At 34.6% G+C, this 18,957-nt stretch overlaps 1 protein-coding gene across 5 annotated transcripts; it reads left to right on the forward strand.

Annotated features, from left to right (window-relative positions):
* Positions 1 to 1,225: 1,225 nt before the first annotated feature.
* LOC110092243 (G patch domain-containing protein 8) lies at positions 1,226 to 16,742 on the forward strand. 5 transcript variants are annotated; one of them, XM_028696106.1, is made up of 8 exons: positions 1,226 to 1,421; positions 5,652 to 5,753; positions 5,906 to 6,101; positions 8,114 to 8,268; positions 8,416 to 8,634; positions 9,638 to 9,761; positions 9,871 to 10,013; positions 16,350 to 16,742. In XM_028696106.1, the coding sequence occupies exons 2-8, from the start codon at positions 5,661 to 5,663 to the stop codon at positions 16,434 to 16,436; spliced, it is 1,017 nt and encodes a 338-aa protein (XP_028551939.1). In that variant the 5' UTR covers positions 1,226 to 1,421; positions 5,652 to 5,660; the 3' UTR covers positions 16,437 to 16,742. The 5 variants fall into 5 exon arrangements, with proteins under 5 accessions (XP_028551939.1, XP_028551941.1, XP_028551940.1 ...); XM_028696108.1 differs by having other exon boundaries at positions 5,652 to 5,732; XM_028696107.1 differs by having other exon boundaries at positions 1,227 to 1,421; positions 9,638 to 9,744; positions 9,866 to 10,013.
* The last annotated feature ends 2,215 nt before the right edge of the window (positions 16,743 to 18,957 follow it).

Raw genomic sequence — 18,957 nt, forward strand, 5'->3', positions numbered from 1 at the left:
CATGACCCACATTTATTGTCGTCCACTTCGAATAAACTATTATTTCAAATGTAGTGCTACTTTGCTCTAGAGTCTCTTATTTCAAAACAAACTAAAAAAAAATGAGAGGGCGATGAAAGATTGCACTAAATTTAGGAGTTCAAGAGTTAGCCTCAACCTCTCCTTGACTTCTTTAATGTGACTATGAAATCCAATAAGTAAAATAAGCTAAACTTTTTAAAAAATAATTTAAAAAAGTTATTTCACTTTAAGTCATTATAATATCATTTAATTATAAAATATTAGAGGGCATTTTCACGCAGAAGATTAGCAAAGAACAGACAAATGAGGCAAACCTGGGAATAAGGGTGTCAATATTTGACACGACCTGAAAACCAGACCCGAAAATTTCGCGTTAGAGTTAACCCGAACCCGAAACGGGTAGGGTTCAACATTTTGACCCGTTTCAAAAATTGGGTCGGGTTAACCATTTGACCCGAAATTGATCATTTTTGACCCAAAACCCCAATTTTGACCCGGCAACCCGAGATTGACCCGTTGTTGACCCGAAAAAAAATAGACCCATTTTTTACCCGGAAAAGAGGAGATAGACCTGTTTTTTGACCCGAAAACTAGCTTTTTTTGGAAACGGGTCATTCGGTCGTGTCAGGTTGACCCGGACCAAAAGCGGGTCGGGTTCGGGTCAGGAAAATTGACTCGTTTTTAAAAAATGGTCTGGTTCGGGTTGACCCGAATAGTGCCGGTCAGTTTCGGGTTCGACCCGAACTCGACCCGTGACCTGAAATTGACACCCCTACCTGTGAATGAATGGGTGCTGGTACGCGCACATGTTACAGAGAAGGAACGAAGTGCGAGATGACATAGAATAAGAGTTTTAGGACACGAGGAGTGTATATTATTAATTTTAGATATTATATATGTAAATAATTAAATCTTAGATGCAATACAAGTAAATCTTCTTTTAAAAAGTTATGATACTTCATGTTTCATAAATCAGATTAATTATTCTGTGCGGACGTCAAGCGTCATCCGGAGACCAATTAGAATGTGCCACGTCACCTATTTGTTCGGAACCTCAATTAATATTACTCAGTATCACGTCTAGATATCATATGACGTGACACATTCTGATTGATCTATGATAGACTCTATATAGAATAATTTCTCTACAAATCAACAACATCTTACCCTAAAAATTGTTACAAATCTATCCCAAAGTCCCCCTTTTTCTCGGCAGCTTCTATTATTAGAAAAATCTAAGCGCAAACATAGGCTGAGGTCATCCTTCCGAACCCTTTCATCGCCAGCGATCCCGGCTTGCTTCGGAGGCACGAGCGGCGGCTTCCTTTTCACCCGGTGGTGCTTACCTTCATTTTGTATCTATATATCTCCGTTGATCTCGCGGATTAGACGCGGCAGAGGTGAGTTGGAGGGTTTGAATTGATTTTTATGGTTTGATCGCGGCACGCTTTCTATACAAGTGATCTTCTTTTGCTAGAATATGATGTATTTGTTTGTTGTTCTTGCATGATTTATCCGGAAAAAGCAGATTTTTAGCTTTAGGTTAATGGAGTAGACGATAGTGACATTTTTCTGATTCTGTTGTGATAGCTGGTTTATGTTAATCTTGTGCACCAGAGATCGGAGTCTGGAGGAGGCAAATTTTCTTTAGTATTTATATATTCTTATCAGATTTACGGATTCAGAAGAAGTGTAGTATCTTTCATTTATGAAACTGTTTTCCCCTTGGCGATGTTGAGTTTTTGGTTAATTATGGGGTAAGAGTGGGGAGAATTGCCTCCTTTTTTCATTTTTTTAGCACTTCGTCCATGATATATCTAGAATGTTTATTTTTTCTTGGAGTTAGTGTAGGATAAACTTGAAAGATTGGTGGTTGTTGTTAAGCTCTTCAGGCCTTATTGCAGATGGTTTAGATAGTGGTAACACCTAAACTAAAGCAATGAAGAGTAGGCTAGCTAGGAATGTTCTTGACATATAAGATTCAAATAATTGTCTGATGCTTAACATTTTATTTTCAAAATTGATCCTTGCGATTAGCTAATACCGATTATTTTTAGCCGCTCTGAGAAAAAAGAGGTAAATTTACCAACAGAAGGCTCAAGTCACTGCCACATTGAATGTGTCTACCTTGTGTATTGTTTGCATGGTGATCTTTGGAAGTTTAGCTTGATAGATTCGTTGATTTTCAACAAAGAGTTACTTTGTCCTTTTGAATAACTTTTCATAGCTTTTTAGATAGCTCATAATTTCGCGTAGTCTCCATTTTATCATTGAAGCTTTATATCTGTTTATTTAAGAGAGTACAGGGACATCCCTGTCATCTCCATTTTATCATTGAAGCTTTATATCTGTTTATTTAAGAGAGTACAGGGACATCCCTGTCAAAACCTTGTGTTAATAGTAGATGGGATCTTGTGAGATGGAAAGTCTATCGTCAAGTTGTTCTCATTAAGATCCTCAATCAATCCTATCATATCGTGCCTTTTTAGCATGATATGGAAAGTCTATTTGCAACTTAGGGAAAGCCTTTGCACAACTACAAGACTTAGAGAGAAACTAAAGCATGGTTCCTTTACAACCCTAATTTTGGTCCTTATCGCATATAGATTATAATAGGATAACTTGCAAGAAGATTGGTACTACTGGTAATATGGCAGAACTTGTTGGTCTCAAATCGGGTCTTAGATGTTTTTGATAGGAAATACTTGAGTTCGCAAGTAATCCAAGAGGAAATACTTGAGTCCGCAAGCAACCCTAGCAATAATTGGCCCAAAACATCGAGAAAGCAAGAAAAATCTGGATGAAATCAATTCAAGAGCGATAGATTGCTATAGAAGAATCAAAATAAACAAACTCCAAGCTAGATACAATTGATTCTCAATTCGAGAGGAGGATCGTCTCTCCCAAATCTCTAGATTGTGAATCTAGAGCCCAAGACACCAAGGAGACTCCAAGAGAACAACTTAAATCATGCATAATCCTAACCTTAAACAAGCCATACTATTAATACATTAATTCCCTAATTCAAACATCCTTAATTAAAAAATTCCCTCTCACCCTAGCCCCTCAACCCTCTTTCCATAATTTTCTCCTAGTGGGGCCCACTAGTTTGGGCGGCAAGAAGAAAGGGAGGCGGCACTTGTTCGCCTCTTGTAGAGCTGAGCCGATCTTTGGGACGGTTGGGCCGGTTCAGGTTGTACCGGCCTAACAATTTTCTAAGCACACGCATTATAATTTCTAGATTTGAAATGGTAGCGATGGCTATGTTTATAGACTGGTTTGAACTTTGAAGTCATTAAATTGATTGCATTAAATGAGGATGAAAGGTGGAACTCATGCCTGGAACTCACACCAGCATTGATATGATATAGAGCGACAATCATGGGGAGAACAATTTGTTTCTAAGTCTTGCTTTAATTTCATGAGATAGGACTTCAAAAGATAGGAATTAGTGTGCAGGACGTAATTTAAAAGATAATGGAAATGAGGATCTTGCACGCCTCTATTCCAAGAGCAAGTTGATTATAACTTTATGTTGGATTTAAACAACAAAATAAAACACAATGAGCGGTCAAACAAGTTTAGGCCAAGTCGCGTAGCTAGAATTAGAGTCACCACAATAATCAATTAATCAAGCAACATTTGCATGGAAGATGTTCAACTAAAATCCCTGGATTAACAATAAGAATAGTCAATATGAAACAAGTCCATTAATCAACTCCCTACGATTACTAGGCTTGGTGGTTAAGTTAAAACAATTTGCATGACTTGATCAATTTCCACAAACTAAAGTGAGTCTTAAAGAAGTATTGATTCGGTGGGGAGGAAGTAGTAATTACCCGAGGTTGAGACTCCTGGACAGTGAAATTCTTTGGCTGGAGCAGCTGGGCTGGGGTTGGGAACGCTCAGTACAGCAGGAAGTCGATTATGGATATGCAGGACAGTAGTTTACTGTGTCTAAACTTCAGGACAGCAGGTAGAATCTGTCCAGAATGCAGAAATCTGTTCTGGACAGCAACCGATATTCCTCTGGACAGGGGTGGAGTGGGCTGGACTTCTTGGACAGCAGACGTATCTTTTACAGAGATCAGGACAGCACATCACAGCTTCAGGAAACAGAGGTAAACCATGAAGATGAAGGTTTGGGGGAGGAGTCTAAGGCTAAGAAGGCTTAGGGGATTAATTGGAGAGTAGATTTGGGATGAAATCAAGGAAATTGGAGGTAGAGGGGGCCGGCGGGTGCAAGATGAGGGAGGGAATCGTGGAAGGGAGTTGGGTTTCTAGTTTTGGAACTTGAAGTTAGGAGGGATTTAATTAAATCTAATTTGATTTGAATTCAAATAAGATTTAATTTTAAAACTTTCCTAAAATAAGATTATAAATTTGAAAAGTTTTCAAAATTCAAATTAGATTAAACAAATTGAAATCAAGACTTTCCAAATTAAGTTTGATGGAAAAGGAAAGTAATGAAAGGGTTTTGAAATTTGGAGGCAAAGGAAATTGGGAGGGATGGCTGGCGGCTTGGACTAAGGTTAGGGTTAGGGTTAGGTGGGGGTGGGAATTGAATGAATTAACCAAACAAGGGAAGAGCCTCCTTGAGTGGCCGGCGGCTAGATGGGGTGGGGAAAGGGATGTTGGCCGGAGGAGGGCTTGTTGTAGAGTGGAGAGCCTGCGGGTGAGGTGTGAGGTAGCTAGGGAATCTGACGGCTAGGGCGAAAGGAGATTGAAAGAACAAAAAAGAACGATAAAACAAACCACGAACTCGGCCGTCTCCAAGGTGGTGGGTGATCCATAATCCCTTACTAGGGATTTCTCCAAAGCTCTCTCCAAGAACTCTCAAACCCTCTCAAAACACACAAGTGCAAGAATTTTCATAATATTCATTCATTAACCTCTCCCAAGGAAGTGGGTGGCTTTAAATAGTTAAATACATGAAGGGAAATAACAAAGACACTATTGTCCCTAGGGCATACATAAGACAAAGCCCTCAAGTGAGGGTAGAAAAGAAAAAAAGACCAATAATAAATCAAATACATAAAATAGATCAAAAACAAAGAGGCACGATCGTAGCTGTAGATCGTCGCCCCTGTCTTTGATAAACTTTTCATGATCCGATGTCCCCATCAATTAGTCTCATGGCTATCATACTGTTCAACTAATCATTCTCTAAATTAATCATTATACGTGGACAAATGATTTTACCCTATAGGTTTCTATACTAAATAGATTGCCTGATGAACGTCCTTGAAGATTTTAACCTTGTTAGCTCTCCTCAAACATTCGTTTGAGTTAGATTTAGTTGGTTGAGCCATATAAGCTTTATATCCAAAGGATATGTCCGATTGACCTTATTGATTGATCTCTTCTTGGGATTGACACTTTTTGTTTGAATTTTCCGTTCTTAATATTATGATTCATGGTCTTATGGGCCGTTTATAATGCGAAAGATGTCTATTGGCGAAAGATGTCTATTGTTTAAACCTTTTTCAAAGTCAATGCAGTGTTTAGTAGGGTGTCTGGATGGTAATGGTTTCTATTTTGTATTATGTTTTTTTTACCTGTCACCTTTTGTTGCATCTTTGTTTAGGTCTACCTCTAATATATTGTTTTTTATTGTTTATCTCGTTTAGTTTATTTGAATGGATGGTCAAAGATTTAAGCTAACAGGAGGGCCATTCAGACAAGTAGGACAACAAAGAGAAGGGGAGGAGGTAACTATTCCTTTAGCAGAGGTATTGCGTTATGCTTTAGCTGAGGGTAATTTTTTTGCCTTGAGTTTTACTGTCTTCGTGTATGCCAGTGGTCAGCTTGTTTGCCTTTGATGCTAATATGTGTGTATTGATTACTAAAGTGAATTGTGTCTGATTTTGTATTCATATTATAGGCACATCTAGATTTCTCTGTTAAAGATTCAGTTGAAGATTTTCGTTTGCCAATCAATCACAGACCTGTGGAGAACCTTATAATAGATGACCTTGAGCAAGCATCCCTGGATACACAACTCACATCATCGAACATAGGTTATAGGCTTCTACAGAAGATGGGATGGAAAGGCAAGGGCCTTGGCAAAGATGAGCAAGGTATGCTAATTTTTGTTATTTGTTATTTCCTATTTTCTTTTCTGATATTTCAGTAGCTTTGGTCTGCTTTTTGCCATGGAATTTTTTTAATATGAGGTTGCTTTAAATTTTATTTTTGTCAGAATTTTTTTTGTAGGTTATTTACATGTAATTGTCATTTATTATCCTCTGCCCTTTTACACCTTTTTGCTAAAAAATTCTTATTTGACTAGTTTCTGAAGTATTTTATTTTTAATAAATTATGTTGCTATTCTTTTGATAAACCTTGGATGAAATAAGCTGTTATCTTTTGTTGAAAATGAAAATATTAACATTTGAGAAGTTCTTAAGATAAATTTAAGTTAGGAAACGTATGTTATGGAGAGTTTTATGTAAGAATATAGCTATTTAGTAAAATTCTATGTGGATGGTCATATCTAGGGGTGTGTCAATATTTGACATGCCCCGAAAACATGACCCGAATCCGACTCAAAAATTATGGGTTAGGGTCAGCCCGTTTTGCAAATGGGTTGGGTTTGGGTTCCAGGATTTGACCCGTTTGAAAAAACGAGTCGGGTCCGAGTCAACTCGCTAACCCGGAGTTGACTCGGATCAACCTGCTAAGCTGGTTCGGCAACTCTGCTCGCAAGGTGCTGCAAGCATTGGGTTTGCTTTTCCTCTTCCGCAGTCCCCGCTCAGCGACCCACGACGGAGCGAGTCGAGCAAGTGAGCAACCTTCCTTCGACGACATAACTTCACATCACTTCCTATCAGTTTGAAAGTCACGAACAACTTGCCTCCTTCAACAACATTCCTTTGTCGTTGCCTCGAAATCCACAAATAGGCGAACAACTCGCCTCCTTCGACGACGTTCCTTCACGTCGGCTCGAAAGTCACGAGAGCTCACCTCCTTCAATGACGTTCCTACTTGTCGGCTCGGAAGTCATGATAGCTCGCCTCCTTCAAGTTTCAACAACATTCCTTCCTGTTGGCTTCGGCGTTTTGTGTTGGGTCGGGTCGGGTCAACCCGAAAACACGATGGGTCGGGGCTCTGGGTTGGGTTCAAGTTGTGTCAACCAGCGGCGGGTCAATGTCGGGTTCGACCTGAACCCGACCTGAAACCCAATTTTGACACCCCTAGTCATATCTGCATTTATTTTCATACAAAGAGGTATCATTTCTTTGAAAAATTTTCTTTACATGAACTGATTGTAATAATATTATATCTGAAAATATATATTTAGTTCCTCCATTGTGCTATTTGGTTCTGTAAATTTTTTGTGCATATTCTTACAATGTACTCAAAGTCATCCCCATCATCAGCATTAGCTTTATAATGCACTGATGATATAAATTAAGCAGCTTTATTTATTAAAATATTATATTTTAATAAATTAAGTTGCTATTTTTTATCAGTGTTGAATGAGTTAAGCTACTATTTTATGTTGAAAATGGAATTATTAATATTTCAAAGGCGTTGAGATAAATTTAAGTTGTGAAAGTTACGCAATTGAGGGTTTTTTATATGAATATATCTATTTATTATGAGAATAGTAATATTTTATTGTTATTATTATTATTTTTTTCTATGAGAATAGTCATATCTGCAATTGTTTTCATTCAAAGAGGCTTAATTTCATTGAAGGTTTATCTTAAAGAAGACGATTGTAATATAGCAGATGGTTGTGATAATATTATATCTGACAATATTGATTAATTGATTTAGTTTATCCATTGTTTTTATTTGGTTTCTTAATTTGTTAAGTTGTTTTGGGTAGACCTTTTTGCAAATGCTATGAAATGACATCTCTCCTTTGTTTGCATTTGAGAATCATTAGCTTTATAATGTACTCCAGTATGATTTTTCCTTAATTTATTCTTCCAATGGCCCATTTATGTGTTTTGCTTATTTGTTTCCTGTCTTTTAGATGCTTTCTTATCTGTTTTACACATAATTGAACTCAATATACTATACACTTTTTTATGTTCTATCATATATTTGATCGATTATACCAATTTCATGTGGATTGTAGGCATAGTTGAACCAATAAAAGCAGGCATCCGGGATCCAAAATTAGGTGTGGGGAAACAGGAACAAGATGACTTTTTTACAGCTGAAGAGAATGTCCAGAGGAGGAGACTGGAAGTTGAACTTGAGGAGACTGAGGAGCTTGCTAAGAAGCGTGAGGTATGTCTTTGAAGACTGATTACCTTACAATTCATATCATCTGCATTGATGTTCTGGCTTGACTTTTGAAACTTAAATCTAGTAGTAGGCAGCATATAGCATATCTTTTGACGGGAATGATGTGTAAGCCAACATCAACTTTCGAAGGTCTTGAGCTTTTCGTGCAATTTTTATTATCTGGTGGCTTCTACTGCCTGCTTCGTGCAAATGATGACAATCCAGGTTATAGCAGAGCGTGAGCAAAAAATCCAAACCGAAGTGAAGGAAATAAAGAAGGTGTTCTTTTGCAATCTCTGCAACAAGCAGTATAAGTTGGCGGTGGAATTTGAAGCACATCTGAGTTCATATGACCACAACCATAGAAAGGTGTGTATCCTCTCTCACTTGAGGGAAATGCAATATCTTTAATTTCCAAAAAGTTCTTTTTTTTTTCCTTTTATATTTTTAAAAACAGATAATTGAAATTTATTGATCCCTTCAACCAATAATCTAGAAAATTTTGTTAGACTGGTCCAGCTGGTCCTGGACTGGTCCAGCCGGTCTCGGACCGGTCCGACGGGACCGGCTTACGCAAAACTGGCGGAGATTTTCGCCTCCTGTACGCATGAGCTGACCGCTAGTTCACTTGTGAGCTGTTTAGGAAGGTTTTTGGAGGGAGTTTGGAGGGAAATTTCAAAGTAGGGGTTGTTTAGAGAATTCCTTTTGAATTATATGCATTAAATAGTTTGTTTTTCTAGGGTTAGGGCATCTTGAAATTGGCTGAAATTTGAGATCTCCTAGATTTAGGTTTTCTTTGGGCTCTAGCGGCATCTAGAGATTTGGGAGAGATCAATCCTCCTCTAGAATTGAGGATCAATTGTATCTTGTTATTTTCCATTTCTCGTTCATCAAATAATAAAAATTTTCTACTGTTTTCTTGGTTTTGTGTGGATTCTTGTGGAGGATTTTCATTGTTTTCTGAAGATTGATAGGAAATATTTGAAATCTACAAGTGCTTCCTATCAAATTTATGGAGCTTATGTAATGGTAAACTAAACGCCAGGATAAACACCTCACTTTTTGAAAGTTGCCGTGCATTTCTCTCCATCTATGGCTGTTGACCGGGCTCCTTCTCTGCTTCATTTTTGTCCCTTTGTTCTAGGGGCGCAAGTGATCCATTGAACATTTAAACTAACTACCATTTTTTATCATTTTGAAGTTAAATTATCTTCCAATGGAATTTCTTGTATCATTATACAGATTGTATTCTATTGACGCAGTTAGGGAATCGCGGTTCTTTTCAATGTCCATACTTTTTGAGAAAACAAGAAGCAATCCTTATGCAATCAAACTCATGATTTTCCTTTCTTAATATTTTCTTCCATCACAGCGGTTTAAGGAAATGAGAGATATGCGTGCTAGCAGCAGTCGCGATGATAGGCAAAAAAAGGAGCAATTGCGTCAAGAAAAAGAGGTGGCCAAGTTTGCTGCTCAAATGTACGTTTACCATTACGGTATTTTTTTACTTATATTTTGCAATTATAAGCAAGCTCTAAGCTGTTATGACATTTAGTGGTATAATTGGGTACATTTTAACAAAGATTATACGTCTCTGCAGGGCAGATGCTCGCAGAAGACAGCATGAGCAGCTTCAAGAACAGAGTGAGGTCCCAACTGATTCAAGCAAGGGAGGAAATGCAACTCCAGTTAATGATCAAAGACAGACCTTGAAGTTTGGGTTCACTTCAAAGCTTGGATCTACTAAGGTCATTAAGGATGTAGTTTATTATGTCTCTATTATGCTTCCTTCTTCTGTTAGTTTTTTGTTTCGCTCAGAAATAAAAATTATTCTCTCTTTTTTTTCCGATGACCCGGTTAGGAAAGTAGAGGTATTAGATTTGACTTATGTTAAGAAAGGTAGTGGCAGACCTAAAAAGGCTTGGTTAAAAAATATTAGAAATGATATTTCTTTATTAAATTTTAACGAGAATTTGACTTTTAATAGGACACAATGGAGAAAAAAGATTCATGCAGCCGACCCCATGTAGTGGGATAAAGGCTTGATGTTGTTGTTGTTGTTGTAGTTCTGAGTTATCAACCTATTAGAGATTAGAATTGAGGATGCAGAATCTCTCATTTCTATTACTTACGAAATTAAAGAAAAACCTGTTCAACTTTCCACATCAGCAGGTCATATTAAACTGTTTTATGCTTATTATAGTTTTTATATTTGTGACAATATGGGAATAAGATAGTAGAAAATAGACTAAGGTGATTTAAGCATGTAGGGCATGTAATTTCCATCAGTAATATTGATAGATAATATTAATATTGAAGGATCTTGAAGGAAATGAAATATACCAAAAATTATATGACTAGAAGTCGTGTAAAATACATTTGATCCCTTGAATACCACAACTATTTCGGTTGGCCTTATGAATCTTTCATACTTTCTTGTTGTTTTCATTTGAGGTGTTGATGATGATGATGATGATGATGATGATGATGATGCACTTAACAAGAAAAGGAGTAGGAGGAGGATTCACAACATCCAAACTCCGAATACCTGGGATAAATATAATGCTAATAATGATGATTCAATGATGTGAAAAAAATTGCAGCATGCTTTAATTAATTTCCAAAAACTAATTTGGTTGTTCACATGGCATAATCCATCATCCTGAATGCAAATAGGGCATTATTTGTGGCTCTAGATGGATAGGCTTATTCTTTCTCATCATGAATCTTATCCCTACTATTTAGAATCAGCTTTATATATCTTTTTCATTTCCATTTAGTAGTGGGTGATAACTCTACCATGCTTAAATTTTCTTGCAACTCTGAACCATTTTACCTTTGGTCTACTTTAAATCCATTTGTTTTCTATGTTAATTCTTTATTCTCATCTTATTGGTGCATTTTCTACTCTAATTTATAGCTAAATCACCTCAAGTTACTGTGTAAACTAAGCTTCATTCAAGTCTTATTCCCACTCTCTATAATATAGTCATTATGTATTCTATTGTTCCTAGTTTCTCATTCAGCCATCCTAGTTCTGCTCTTTTTTGCTTCACTTAACTTAGTTGGAGTGATTTTTTTGTTTCTAAAATTTGAATAATTATTTTTATCAGATTCTTTGAAATGATCCATGGGAGAGTTATGGAGCATAGGTTGCGGGGTGATACTAATGTTTCTAAATTAATTTGGATTCATGTCGGGTAAGTCAACTATGGAAGATATACATTTATTGAGAGATTTGATGGAGAAGTATAGAGAGAATGAGGAGGATCTACATATGATATTTATTGATTTAGAGAAAGTATATGATAAAGTTCCAAGAGATGTGCTGTGGAGAGTTCTAGAAAAGCAATTGGTTAATAATGCTTATATTATTAAGGATATGTATGCATGAGCTGTTACTTATGTTCAACACAAGGTGGTTTGACCAAATATTTTCCTATTTCAGTTGGATTACATCAAGGATTAGCCTTAAGCTCATATCTTTTCGCTTTAGTCATGGATGTTCTCACTAGACATTTGCAAGAGGTTGTACCCTGGTGTATACTTTTTGCTGATGATATTTTTCTTGTTGATAAAATTAGGGAGGAAGTTGAAGGTAAACTTGAATTATGGAGGTCAACCTTAGAGTCTAAAGACTTTTGTTTGAATAGATCTAAAAATGAATACATTGAATGTATTTTAGTAATAATAGTTCTTGTTGGGAGATTGTGACTTTGGGTGATCAAGTCATTAATGAGAGTACACGTTTTAGATAACTTGGATCTATCATTCACAGTGATGGTTAAATAGATGGGGATATTATTAGTAGAATTCAAGTTGGATGGTTAAAGTGGAGGAATGCATCAGGCATGTTGTGTGATAGAAAAATCTCCCTCAAATTTAAGAAAAAATTCTATAGGATAGAACTTAGACTTGCAATGCTTTATAGTGCAGAATGTTGGCCATTAAAAGTGAAGCATAATTTTAAGTTAATTGTTGTAGAGATGAGAATGCTTCGGTGGATGAGCGGCTTTACTCTTTAGAGACAGGATATGAAATGAGCATATACGTGAAAATGTAGTAGCTCCAATGGAAGATAAGATTAGAGAGAGTAGCCTTAGATGGTTTGGTCACATAAAACGATGGCCTTCCGATGACCCGATTAGGAAAGTAAATGTATTAGATTTGACTTATGTTAAGAAAGGTAGAGGTAGACGTTAAAAAGGCTTGGTTATAAAATATTAGAAATGACATTTCTTTATTAGATTTAAATGAGAATTTAACTTTTAACATGGCATAATGGAGAAAAAGGATTCATGTAGTTGACCTCATATAGTAGGATAAAGGCCTGATGTTTTTGTTATTGTATTCTTTGAAATGATCTATCTAGAATATCTTCATCTATCACATTTAGGTTTCCGTTGGTCCTCCATCATGTTCACTGATTGATGTCCCATTACAATTAGATATTATGTAATGAATATTTTTTCTAAATCTAAGCCTCTTTATCTTCTAACCATAATTTCAACTTTTCCGTTATGGAAAATTTTAAATTTTTTTTAAACCCTAGGTTATTTGTGACCTGCAATGGGCTTGTAATATATCTTAAGAACTGGTAGAGTTTAAAGAACTATGTTTAAATTGATTTCAACCGTCTTTTTTATCAATGGTCTTTCTAATATTTTTATTTTTTCAAGCTAATAGAAATTTTGGTTATTTGTTTAACTCCGACTTGTGACTTTTAAACTAAATATTCACTACCTTCATGCATAGAATTCCATTTGTAACCATCTTTATATACTACTTTCAATTAATGAAACATTTGGGATATATATATATATATATATATATATAACTACATAAATCAATTGAGACTTTCAATATGGCGAAACATGTCATATGATATCTAGAATGTGATTCCAAGTTGAGGATGAATAATTAATTGTGTAGATCTTTCATTGGTCTCATTTGGATGCTTGTAGATGGAAAGTATGCTGTAGAAAGTGATGAATTTGCTTATACTCATTTTAAATGTGAAATTGAAATCCTCTTTTTGTAGGGAATTTGAAGGTGTTAGTAGAGTTTAAAATCTATATGCCAATTTCTAATTACATTCATGCGAATGTGATTTTGATTGATCAAGTCATTAAAAAAAATACATGTTTTAGATATCTTGGATCTATTGTTCATTGATGGGCATATTATTAGTAGAATTTAAGTTGGATGGTTGAAGTGAAGGAATGCATCGTACCTGTTGTGTGATAGAAAAGTACATCTCAAACTTAATAAAAAAAAGTATATATATAAGATGGCGCTAAGACTTGCAATGCTTTATGGTGCAAAATGTTTGCCATTGAAAGAGAAGCATAAAATTAAGTGTTGCAGAGATGAGGATGCTCAGGTGGATGAGTTGCTTTACTCTTAGTGACAATATGATATGAGTATATACGTGAAAAGGTTGTAGTAGTTCCAATGACATATAAGATTAAAGAGAGTCGCCTTAGATAGTTAGGTGACATAAAACATCGCCCTTTTGATGACCTGATGAGGAGAATAGATGTATTAGATTTGACCTATGTTAAGAAAGATAGAGGTAGATCTAAAAAGACTTGGTAGAAGGAATTGAAAATGACTTTTTTATTAGATTTGAATGAGAACTTGACTCTTAACACGACACTTTGAAGAAAAAAGATCCATGTTGCTGACCCGACGTATGGGATAAAGGCTTGATGTTGTTGTTGTATTCACCCAAATGCTGGGATATTGTAAACTCTGCCTTTTTTTCAGAACTTGCTTTATAACTTCAAGCAATTAAATAAGCCATCATAGTCAAAGATTTCTTTGACATTGCCTCAATGTAGGCAAGGGTTGCAGCTTCAATGATTCAGGAGGAAACAATATCTCTATCATTAGTTTTCATCAAGGGTTATTCTTTCCTTGCAAACCATAATCCTGACCCATCCCTACCTCTTCTAACATAAGTTGGATTTTGGGGGTAGAGTTGTATACGAAAATCAGTTGTTTGGTTGTCTTTAATGTTATTAACATTATATTTTGGGTGCAACAATTATGATATATTAATTGCTGTCAATAATTACGATATATTCATGGCTGTTAAGTTTGTTGAAAACTGTTGAAATATTTATCACTTTAATAGGATCGATTCATAGTAGATTTAGTTCGTCTCAGGTTGATATGGAGTAGAGAGTATTGGAAACAATTTGAAACCTCAGGTAGCTTGATATATTGGATAAACTTGTCGTCTCTTAGGAAGAAAATGAACATTCTCCACTCATCTAAATATTTTTTATATGGCTTCAAAAATAAGATCCAAGTCCGCCATTCTTTTGTGCAATGTGAAAACTAGCAGCATAGATAATTTCATGCATTTTAAAGGTAATTTGATCATTCATTGAATGCGTCAAAAGTTTCTTGACCAAGAGTTTTGAGAGGATCTTTGTGATTTTTGTTGCAAGTTGCCTATCACTTGATATAGTTTAATACATAGGTTCTTCATTCTAGAAAATACTATATAGTTTTTTTTTTCTTGCAAATTACATTTTATGTGAATTTTTAAGAGGGCTTCTATAGGCCTTCAGAAAATTTTCACATTTTCCATACATGCTCAATGAAAGATTAAATCATATTGAAAATTGATAGAAGTATATCCAAATTAATATTCAAGTCTTGCATGGCTAACTTAGTACTTTGAATGAGATAATTAGCCTTGCTTCTTATGCATGCATTATTACACAATATTGCCTTGAAGGGCCTCCTAAGGATTCAGGCAATGAGGTTATCTTGTCTTGATAGTATTTTATGCCGAGGTTGAAGACTTTTCAAATGTCTAGTTATTAATCTTCTTGTACTGTATACTTTACGTGAATTGCTGCTTTTAGCTGTTTTGCTTCCACTTGGTCCATGTGCTACTTTATAATAACGTGTATGTTGGGATGCTAGTGAATTATTAGGTGATTAAAATGATATCATGGTGTGATAGATTTAAGAAGTTTTTATTTATCATATGAAAAATGTGGGTATAATTTATAGAGTTAAGGCTATGTTGTTAAAATGAAGAATTGTCTCATAAGTATTATGTGATGAGAGGATATTATAGATATTTAAAGAAAATTTTATAGAATTGCCATTATGATATCGTATAAAATAAGAAAAGTTAAATTAATGAATGATTATATTAAAGTGATGGTTGGAATGATATCTATTGAAGATACAGTAATTAAAAATAGACTAAGCGGTTGTTGGTTTAATGTTTTGATTGATGCAATGCTCTGTTATTTGTTAGTATGAGATGTTCGGTTTTACATTTTCTCTCACAATGAGGATTAATTATTTCGTGTGGACACCAGACACCGTTCGGAGACGAATGAGAGCGAGCCACATCACTTTTTTGCTGTGTACCTGTGATGTGTACCTGGTGACGTGGCACGCTCTCATTCGTCTCCGAATGATCCGGTGTCTGCACAGAATAATTTCTTCACAATGAGATAGTCCGGATAACATTAGTAGTCTAAGGTAGAGGGAATCTAAAGAACAATCAAATTAGATACTATGTAGATTATCTCAATCTTGACATTTTAAAAACAAAAAAGAAAAGTCTTAATAATTATTAATTGTTTCTAAATAGCATTGCAACGTTTAAGTGAGATAATATTAATTTAATCGCACTATTGAATGACATTGTTGTATATATTATAATTTGTCTTAAATAAGCAGAAAATTAGTGTATAAGGATTAGGAAGGAGAGTTGATTGACTTAAGTTATTCAAAGTGGTTTATGAATAATAGGTTTAACATCTTAAATTAGGCTTTGTTTGGGACAGCTTTCTTTCAGCTTCTTAAAGCATTTTCCTAAAATTTTTGTACTAGAAAATTGCTTTAAGAAGCGAAAAGAAAGTCATCTCAAATGAAGCCAAAATGAGATTTTTTTTTTAGTTAAATTCTACATACACATGATAAAGTTTGATGTAGAAATATTTCATTAATTATGTTAAATTCCTATGTAAATTGCTTAATTTAAGATAATTTTACTTAAAATTTCGGAGTTCTGATTGAATTATTTCTCTCAACTGACTTCCCTCCAGAACCCTGCTGCTACTGCTGCTAAGAAGGCAAAGATAGCTGTAAAGGTTACATCAGTGTTCGGCAATGATAGCGACGAAGAATCATGATCTAGAAAGTAGTTTTAATTTTCTCAAGAGATTTATGTTTTGTTTGGGACAGCTTTCTTAGTGCTTTTTAAAACAGTTTTTAATACAAAAATCTTTTGTACTAAAAAGCAGAAATACATCCCAAACGAAGCCTTACAACTGAAGAGGCTGAAGATTCTGCCTAAAATATAACATTTTGATCTCATGTTCATTATTGTCGAATCTTATTCAAGAATGTTTTATCTTTTCAGTGTTCTTGCTGAAATCTGGACTTTGCCACTTGACATTATGATATCATGAAGCAGCAGGATATTTTTTATTTTCCTTGTATTTCTGGAGTGACTTTGATTTAGTTTTTTTTTTTTTTTTTTTTTCATGTTTAGATTTCGTTTGGGACGACTTTTTTATTGCTTCTTAAAGCAGCTTTCTAGTAAAAAAAATTAATTTTTATACTAAAATGTTGCTTTAAGAAGCCATAAAAAAGCTGTCCGAATCGAAGCCTTAGGCCTTGTTTGGGACGGCTTTCTTACTGCTTCTTAAATCATCTTTCTTGTACAAAAGTTTTAATTTTTGAACTAGAAATCTGTTTTAAGAAGTAGTAAGAAAGCCGTCCCAAACTAAACCTTAACCTATATATGAAAAGTTGATTTTGTATGTTTTGGTATGCATGTAATTCGTTAAATATATTCATTATGCCCATAAGTCCATTTTTGGATGAGATTATTGCAAATATTTGCAAATTGCTTATTGAAGTAAAAAAAAAACATTTGAAATTTGTTTAAACTAATTTGAATTTTAATTGATTCAAACTTGATTTGAGCCGAACCGTCGCCTTAAGTTAGGCTTGAACTTGGGTTTGAATTAGGACCAGGGTTGTCATGGTGGAAGTTTGTTTGGGAGCTTGTTGTTGGGGCAACTATTGATGTGTGATGGTGAAGAGTAGTTCAAGCTAGAGCTACTTGTAATGGAGAAGATTAGTTTTTTTATGGGAGCTTGGTGGAGGTGGCAATTGATGGGTTCGATGATATTTGAAGGAGAAGATGAGTTCATGCAGGGGGTTGTTGCGGGGGAGCGATCGACTGTCGATGACATTTAGAGGAGAAGCGGAGTTGATGTATAGCTCTTGGGGTGGGCGGATATCGATGGGAGTAATTGTGGAGAGGAGAGATGTTCTTCGGGTTTAGGGTTTAAGAAACTTATAATTGAGTTTGAATAATGTCAAATTTGAAATCGTTTCAAATTACTTTCAAATGATTTATGAATCTAAAGAATAAATCATTGGAGGTAATTTTATTTAAAATGAATTATTGGGCATATTTTTATAAAATTTATAAGAGTCATAAAAACATTATTTGTCTGAAAATGTATATATAACATTATTAATACGTATTTAATGTGTGTTTATTGTGTATTCATTGCATATTTGATGCATATTTATTGTGTATTTGATGCGTTTTGAAATAAATTTATTTTAAATTTGCATGAGTAAATAATTTTACATTTTTTATATTTTACATAATATACAAGTTTTATTTTATAGAAAAAATAATTAAAGACAGTAAAATTTTGTATAAAATTTTTTCATTAAAGAAAATAAAAACATCTGTGTATTGTACAGGTTCTATTTTACAAAACTTGTAAAAATTATATTGCAACGATTGCGTATCTACTACGTATCTGAAGCGTATTGTTGCGTATCGGCTATGTATTTGATGCATATCAATTATCTATATGTTGTGTATCTGCTACGTATAAAATTAAATTTTCTTGAATTTTCATATATAAATAATTTTATAGTTTTTTTTTATTTCACATAATATAATTAATCAAAGACCAAGTAAAAACCTATGTACAAAAAAAGTTTATTTCAATGATGAACAAAACAGTACGTGTATGAAATATGCTCTATATTTTGGTATTTCTTTTAGCCAATTTTTAGTTTTAACACAATTTGTGTTGCCTTCAAGAACAATCTTTTTCTTATATTTGTAAACAAACATTCCGTAATCGATACTGTTATTCTGAGTTGGCACACCACAGATAGGCAGGACCTTCCATTGTCTTATATTATTATCAAAAGTTCCCTTCATGCCACAATGTAATTTTTTAATCTGAATAATACAACAAACATATATGGGTTGACTACTAACTTTTGAAAAATTTAACACTTGCTCTCTCACTTATGATCTTTTGAAGAATTTGCTTATACTGGGGGTTGGGCAAAAAATCGTAAAATTTCTATTTCTCTTCCTTCAACATCGCAACCAGAAGGGTCCAATGATCACTGTGAATAATTGGTTGAAGTAGAAGGTCGCATGACTTAATAGCAAATTAGTGATATGTTTGACAAACAAATTCACAGTTTGGTAGAATTGCTTGTAATTCTATAAGAAGTCAATAAGGGTATGGAAAATGAAACAGTTAAACATATTATATATAAATTATTTATTACGTGTATACGTACTAACCTAATGCATTATTTATTACATTGTGAGGGCTAAGTTTATTCTTCTCATGTAACAGTAGGGTGAATGAATCTACA

This window comes from Dendrobium catenatum, unplaced genomic scaffold (genome assembly GCF_001605985.2).
Source record: "Dendrobium catenatum unplaced genomic scaffold, ASM160598v2 fragScaff_scaffold_716, whole genome shotgun sequence".
Taxonomy (NCBI): Eukaryota; Viridiplantae; Streptophyta; class Magnoliopsida; order Asparagales; family Orchidaceae; genus Dendrobium; species Dendrobium catenatum.

What these genes read in the sequence shown, in the direction of transcription:
- LOC110092243 (XM_028696106.1), top strand. Translation starts at nt 5,661, where the DNA reads ATGGATGGTCAAAGATTTAAGCTAACAGGAGGGCCATTCAGACAAGTA. An exon ending in AATGTACGTTTACCATTACG is followed by an intron (nt 9,762 to 9,870) that starts GTATTTTTTTAC and finishes TCTGCAGGGCAG; the next exon opens with ATGCTCGCAGAAGACAGCAT. An exon ending in CAAAGCTTGGATCTACTAAG is followed by an intron (nt 10,014 to 16,349) that starts GTCATTAAGGAT and finishes ACTTCCCTCCAG; the next exon opens with AACCCTGCTGCTACTGCTGC.